The sequence below is a fragment of the Chelmon rostratus genome, chromosome 11 (genome assembly GCF_017976325.1).
Source record: "Chelmon rostratus isolate fCheRos1 chromosome 11, fCheRos1.pri, whole genome shotgun sequence".
Lineage (NCBI taxonomy): Eukaryota > Metazoa > Chordata > Actinopteri > Chaetodontiformes > Chaetodontidae > Chelmon > Chelmon rostratus.
In genome coordinates, this window is record NC_055668.1 from 18,846,704 (window position 1) to 18,854,237 (window position 7,534).

The window sequence follows — 7,534 nt, forward strand, 5'->3', positions numbered from 1 at the left end:
TTTGGAAGCGTTCTTGAGCTCATGCAGTGATGTTCACTGCAGAATCGGGTTTGTTCTCAACGCTCAGCGCCGCCTGAGGGCCTGAAGATCACAGCAAGCCAATATTGGTTTTTGGCCTTGCCCCTTCCGCACAGAGATTTCTTCAGATTGAATCTTTTACTGACTTTATGTTCTTTCGACAACGCAATCCTCATTTTCTTTGCAACTTTACACTGTGAAACGTTATCCTTAAATTGTTGCTGTCACTATTTAGCAGCTCAGTTTTTTACAAAGTGGTAAACCCCTCCCCATCTTTACTTCAGAAAGACTCAGCCTTTCTAGAGGCTCTTTTTATACCCATCATGTAACTCACCTGTTGCCAGTTAATTTAATTAACTGTGAGATGCTCCATCAGGTGTTTTCTTTTAGCAATTCATAACTTTTCCAGTCTTTTGTTGCCACTGCGCAAACTTTTAAAAACATGTTGCTGACATCAAATTCTAAATGAGGATATAATTTTCAACTTTTGACATGTTGTCTTTGTGCTATTTTCAGTTAAATATGGAGCTTCAGTGTTTTGCAAATCATCAGATTCGGATTCCATTTACCTTTTTCGTGTTCCAACTTTTTTGGAAATGCGGTTGTAGTATGTATCATACGAGCATTTACCAACACAAATTGGTGCTGATCTTAAGCATCAAAATGTATCAAAGACCCGTATGTTAAGAAAGTGCTTTAGGTCTCTCATTTTTGATGACTTTGCTATATACCACATCTTAAATTTCAATGGTGACCAAACTTTTACTTCTTTCTACATTTTCATTATTTTTTCTAAGCTGTGTTTGTTTTTTTTTATTCATTTGACATTTTCTTCTCTTCATCTTTTTTCTGAAGCACAAAATACCCATTTGAAATTTAATATAGTCAGTATAATAATGCATGCATGTGTGCATATCATGGAATTTGCTTCATTTGCTCTCTCAATGGCCCTACTGAAATCTACAGGCTGTTATAAAGGAAAAAAAATGTAAATAGGGAAACATAAATGAAAGCACATGCTTTTTTTTCACTCATGACAGCAGGTGACTCTTGATTAATTTTTTTGATTGATCTGACCCATGAATCATCAAAGACAGAAGTCTTGGTGTAGACATGACATAGAGAAAGATGAATTTTAATTAAATCAAAAACAGAAATTTCAAATCAAGAACAGCTCCATCAGTTAATACAAATACTTGACAGGTGATAGGGCGCCAGTTTGCACATTTTGTATTGTCTTCTCTTGTGAATGATTACATCTTCCACACTTCTTTCACCTTCATAGTTAATTTCCCTGGAAGCTGCAGAGCTGTATTGGGAAGGAAACAATGCTTTTCAGTGGTCCAGATGCAGGTATGTAAAGATCTGAGTCCAGGTATCTCATGAGCGAGGTTAATCCATCTGGTGTTGGCACGGTCATCCAAGACTGTTGCAGTTCTAATTTTATAGTAAGAAATTCAGACGAGCGTGACTTTGAAGATGTTAAGCAGAAAATCAAGCTGAATGTCTATTTAAAAAAACCCAAATCCTACAAAAACATCCCGAGGGGGGAAAAAAAACATTCACAGCTCACTCCAGTGTAATCTAGGCATCATCGGGTTTGTCTGCTGGTGGTCCACATGGTTGAAGCATCTTCTCCATCAGGTTGAAGCGGACTCGTGCTTTGCTCTCATTCTCAGCTACAGAGAAGTAGTTGAGCAGGTCAAAATGTCCCATATAGGAACAGTAAGAGTCTCTGTGCTGGTTGACCAGCCATTCCCATTTGCTGGTGTCCGCATGTCCTGTGCCGATGTACTTGGACTGAAGATGCTCCAGCTGACTGTGGATGTTGTATCTGTCTGTCATTCTCGGTAAAATGAGAGTCCCAGAGACTCTGGACAGAGAAGGAAAAAGGCGGAATGTCATGTAGATATATGAGTTAATGCAGAGGCAAACAGATGACACAACGAGATTGGGGGGAAAAAACAATTCTGAGACACATCACTATTTGGCTTAAAAACCCCAGCAACATGCCAGTCATTGTAAAAGGAAGTACTTTCCAGGTTACTTATCAATACAACCGTAAAATAAAAGTCAGTAGCTCCCTCGCTTTGAATTGCTTGCTAGCACTTGGAGCGGCTAGCATGCTAACGTTGCTTAGAATGGCTTTCTCGCTAACAGTAACGTGAGGTTAGCTAGCTGATGTTAGCCCGAAAGTCTTCTCGAACAGTAACTAAAGCTGCTCTTTTAACTAAATATTTGCTTCTTAGTGATCGTAAAGCTTTGAAATACAAAAGATACTTACTTAATACAATGTAGAACGTTCAAGAGCGAAGACAAAAGACGTAAATAATACTGAAGTCCACTCGCACTACGTCGCGAAGCGATTGAACGATGACTTCCGGTAGGTTTCCCGTGTAAAATGAACCGGGTAGAAACAAGGGCTGTAACATTTTGTCCTCGCCTTCTGAATCGCATTCAGATTTGCTTCAGAGGCACAAGAAATGCTCTGCTCTGCTGTTTCTATGCCACCCTCCATTTTCCCCACAAGTACATACACCTTTATGTTTTGGTCTGAGGGGGTGTCAAATCATTAACACGGAAGTTTTTTTTTTTTTTTTTTTGGTGTCTAAAGAATAAGATTTCTTCTGTCTTTTTTAGAGGCTGCAGTTTCGCAGGACGTGTTGCTTGATCTTGTAATCATTCTGATTTCTGCTATTTTCTAGAGTTTCTGTTGAATGGCTGATGTAGGCCAGCTTTTCTTATTGAAGTGGGACTTATCTGAATACCATGGTTATGAAATAACTGTTGAGAAGCTGTTGAAATATTTCAGTCTGGACCAAGGTGGATCAGAATCAGGCGCAACATCAGTATCGGCTTTATTGGCCAAGTATGTGTTCACATACAAGGAATTTGACTCTGGTTTAAATGTTGCATTCAATGAAAAGGAAGCAAATACCAACATTACCATCCCTCGTGCCATCCTGGAATGATAAAGTGTTTATTTTGAGCAAAATTAATGTTTAAATCCAACATTTTCACTAATGAACATTCCCATCATTCCTCATTTCATCCTGTAGTCTAGGTAGTCTAAGTGAATTTGTACTATACTATTTCTGTTGGTGCTTTTTGTTGGAGTGAGGTTGTTATAGTGTAGGCATACTTGTACAACACTGTCCCATGTGTTGAATATGTTTTTGTAGCCAAAGCTTATTTCCAGCCACGGTCCCCTGATGGGAACACCTTGCACTTTGGATAATTACATGACTTTCGCACCAGTTCTTTTTGAAGTTATTTATCATTAACATCTTGCTTCTTGAGCCGGAACAGAAGGGGCAAGAAAGCAGAATGAGGCAGAACTTAGTAGTCACAGTAAAAGTGTGCTGTCCTCACTACACCAACAGGACCAGAGATATAGATATCTGGGTGGCTAAATAAACCCCTCATTAAAAATTATTTCTTCCTGTGTTTTGTTGGAGCAATAGTGAAGTATAACTAGAACTTGTTCTGGCATTTTTACATGGAAAATTGACTTTGGGTTATGTCCCACAAACCACACAAGGAGTGCCAGAGTATTTGAAATTGAATTGTCCTTAGATGTTGGTGAATAGAGATAAGTAGAAATCCAGTGCTGTGATAATGGAACTCTATAAAAGCAGACTGAAGTAGCCTCCAGAGAGTAATTTCCACAATCCTGGAAGCTCAACTTTCAAGCCATTGTAAGAAGTTTAGGTCTGGAAAAAGCAATCATAGTGATATAGTATAATATCAATTCTTTGAGATTCACCTTCATGTGTGATTAAACTAGGCAGCATATTCTATTCAATGAGGCCCCATGAGGACTGCATGACTATTGATTGTCTGTATAGCTCACCCACTCTGCAGAAAAATACCTGATGAGTATAATGAACCTTTAGTATGATGAAGGTCCATTTATCACACAGCACCGTGGAGATTCACAGAGATAGAGATTACATTTCTGGTATAGCACATCCTGGCAGAAGCTGCTGGGTGTGAGGTCAAATCTGCGTGAAACAATATTGTCCTTATTTCATTACAGAGAAAAAACAAAAGCAAAACCTATTGTGGCCTTACTAAAGAAAATGCATCTTATTTTGGCTGCTTCTGAGACGGATTTAGTACAAAAATTACAGAAAGATTTTATGGGTTGTGCGGTTTCCAAGAAAGGAACTCACATGATGCTCAGAGAGGAGGGTTTCAGGAAATGAGGATGTAATGAAGATAGTGCTTGACACACTTCAGAGCGATTCATTCCTTTCAGCCGTCTTTCAGTCAATGCACAAAAGGTCAACTCAGCATGAAAAAATGTGACATTTCTCCACAGGTAAGCATGAAATTCCACATAAATCGTTTCCAGCAACAAATGCGCTATTGATTAATATTTGCTGTCTTTCTTTCAATGACATTCTTCTAGATAGCAACATACTTCATGAACTCAATAAACTAAGAGGATTTTGTCTCTATTAAGATTCTTCATTCTTTCCAGGTATGTTCTTAGGCTGTAGTATGTGGGATTATTAGAGATTTTCAACACAATTCAAATCGATTTTAAAAGAAGACTCCGCCAAATTAGATTAGACTTCCATAAATCTAAGACAAGATAAATTAAGATCCTGACTTTTCGTCTCAAAAATCCTACAATTCCCACAACTCAAAAGCATCTTTCATTAGACCCCCCGTCTTTCTAACACCCATATCTATCAAACCTCACACCCCAATTTGTGATTTAGGCTTTCCTTTAAAAAAATCTTCCCTTATGCAACCGTGAAGACATTAAACAACTGTTTTCCCACGCCGCATCGTTCTCCCTGAGCTGCGCAAACTGATGTTCGTATGTAAAACTGGTGGAAAGCCTCTTTAAAATGAACGCAGACAGTGAAAAAAAAGTGGAGTCTTTCTCTGCAGTTCTGCTGTCAACTTCTCTGTAGAGTGCACCTCGGGTAGAGCCCTTAAGCAAGGTATTCAAGTGTGTAACTGCTCCAAGGTCTGTGAAAGATACTCAGGTAGAAAAGGTTTAAGTGCATAGAAGGATCGCTCTTGCAGACCTGTGTGTTATACGCTATGTGCATGTATGCTGAGACATGAAAGCATAAAGTCAGTGCGCATTCTTTCCCCCTAATTATTTGTTTTGGCACTCAGGTAGATGCAGTTTTATCTCACTTCTTCTCTGCAGAGCTACACCTCTGGTAGAGTAATAGTCACAGGGGCGTGATAATCAAACTTTGACAGCCAATCTTTTAGTGAGCAGACCCGGGAGCTGCAAAGCAAAGCACCAGCAGGAGGAAAGGGTCATGAAATGAGGTGGATTGATGGGAATATTACCTGACTGGATGACTTTTGTGCCTCGCGGTCCTGCTGAGTGATCGCCCAGTATAACACAGAGTCAGCGAAATTTCCAGTGATTTAAACCAACTGCATAAGACGGTGCTCATTCCCAACCACCAGGACAGAGAGAGGACGTAAAAACAAACTACACCCTGCAGAGTTTTTACAGCGATGGCTCGTTGGTCAACGGACAAACTGAGGTGTCTCATTGGTAGATCTGCTGGCTTTTTCTGGGCCGCTGGTTCGTTGGCGGACAAAGTAACGAGGTGGATGGGAGTTTTACAGGACTCAGCAGTCTGTCCCACTCATTTGACTGCTGATACATTAGCTCGAGCAGCTGGCTGGTTTGCTTATTCATCTCACTTCCTGTCTGTGTTCTAAGGACAATCCACGACTTAAACACCCCCGACACACCTGATCTCTCCTGCGGCCGCCTCTCAATCTCCGGCGGTGCTGTGAGCCACACCAGCAAAACCCAATGTTCCTCTCAGTCAGATGACGGGAGCCGGTTAGCCATTCATCTAGGTGTGAAATGGCTTGAGGAAACTATTGGTCTATGACAGTGCTGAGCTGCTGGAGCATCGGGGCCTGGAGGACTTAAATCGGATTTGGCACGCCTCTGAACATATAAGCTCACTCTTTCATGTGCTTGCCGTTTGGGGTTTCATAAAGGATTTATGTTCATCTGCTATCAAAAACTCGTTATTTTCTGCATTGATCACATGCTACAATCAAGTCAAGAGCCTGTTTGCTCGAGGCTTTGGTTATAACCGGAGAAAAGCCACTTGTAGCCGTGGCAAAGATAAAACATGATTCATGCCATTGGCTTTTCCCCTGAAGCCTTCAGAACTGAAGAGACAGTATGGAGCAGATAACCACAACATCCGAAGCGCTGCATGACTCTCTCACATGAACAGGAATCACATTTCCTATAAGTACAGATACAGTGCCGAGTCTCATTATTTGGGCCATGCCTGTTACAGATGACATGATGTAAAAAACATGCACCTTTAATCACTGATATCAGATCGTGGGTATATACACACCATGTGTGCAGAATAATTGTTTACATGCATCATAATAATGTCATTAACCTTATCAAATAGGTCCAATTTAGACAGAACATTAACAGAATGGGCATATTTGCATAAGTTATCAGCTGTTCCTTCTAAGCAAAACAGAACATTAAGGTTCCACACAGGGGAACCAAATAGAGCACAGTATCACATGTCTGTAGTTTTTATTCTGCTCTGAGGTCATTTAGCTTTAGTTTGGTTCATTAGTTTTCTGTGCAGACAAGGGCAGCTCCACAGCATCACGTCTGAGCGAGGGCGCCGGCTCTGTGGGGAAGAGGGGACATTCAACAGCACTTGATAATAATCACTCTGACAGAACTAATCATGCTGCCAACTCCGATAACATGATGTCCGCCTGCGCGACAGCCCCATACATGACAAGACAGAGTCGAAGACCTGTACGCAGGCGTACACGCCGCACACACACCCACCCACGCTCTCCTGAGACGGTGCCGATGGTGTTTTCTCACGCAGACACCGGCCTAAGGGCCTTGTGCACACTCATCCACGTGAACACATGCAAACGCAGTGAATCCACGGTGACCTCACGGGCCGTGCGGGCCGATAATGCTCACACACGACTTTTTTTGGCCCAGCGCGACAAAATGAAACGGTGTGGGAGCAGGTTTCTGCCCACTGGTTCCGTCCCTTCACTTCCCCTCGACACTTGGTGAGACATAGCACCATATGTCAAGCCAGTGGCCACTTGCTGAGTGAGGGGGCAGGGTCAGACACGAGCAGCGGACTGAAAACGAGACGGACCTGCTCTTAATCAGGCCTAATAATTGAGAATAACACTTGATTAAAGGATTGCAGGTGGTTCACTTTCATATGGAACATCAGATAACGAATTTGAAGAAATTCAGAATTGTTTAAAACTGTATTGTATGACTTCATATTCCAGCAGGCATTGTGCAGAAAAAATCATGACATATTAGAAGTGCTTCAACTGTGTGTAATTACGCTCTCGTTCTCCCTGCCCTCATTCTGTCAGTCATGCAGAGCTCCATGTGAGTGTTCTGCAGTTTTCAAGGGATTTCACGAGGGAAGGTGCAAAGGAAAAAATAATTTCCTTCCTCACAGACATTTATCTAAACACAGGTGTCCGTAGACTT

At 41.4% G+C, this 7,534-nt stretch overlaps 1 protein-coding gene across 1 annotated transcript; it reads right to left on the reverse strand.

Annotated features, from left to right (window-relative positions):
- Positions 1-1,137: 1,137 nt before the first annotated feature.
- Positions 1,138-2,406, reverse strand: sf3b5 (splicing factor 3b, subunit 5). The gene is made up of 2 exons (XM_041947981.1): positions 2,303-2,406; positions 1,138-1,891 (listed from the first exon to the last, which is right to left on the reverse strand). The coding sequence occupies exon 2, from the start codon at positions 1,861-1,863 to the stop codon at positions 1,603-1,605; it is 261 nt and encodes an 86-aa protein (XP_041803915.1). The 5' UTR covers positions 1,864-1,891; positions 2,303-2,406; the 3' UTR covers positions 1,138-1,602.
- Between the last annotated feature and the right edge of the window lie 5,128 nt (positions 2,407-7,534).

Bases quoted from the DNA above. Each gene is read 5' to 3' on its own strand.
- sf3b5 (XM_041947981.1), bottom strand. From the start codon at position 1,863: ATGACAGACAGATACAACATCCACAGTCAGCTGGAGCATCTTCAGTCC.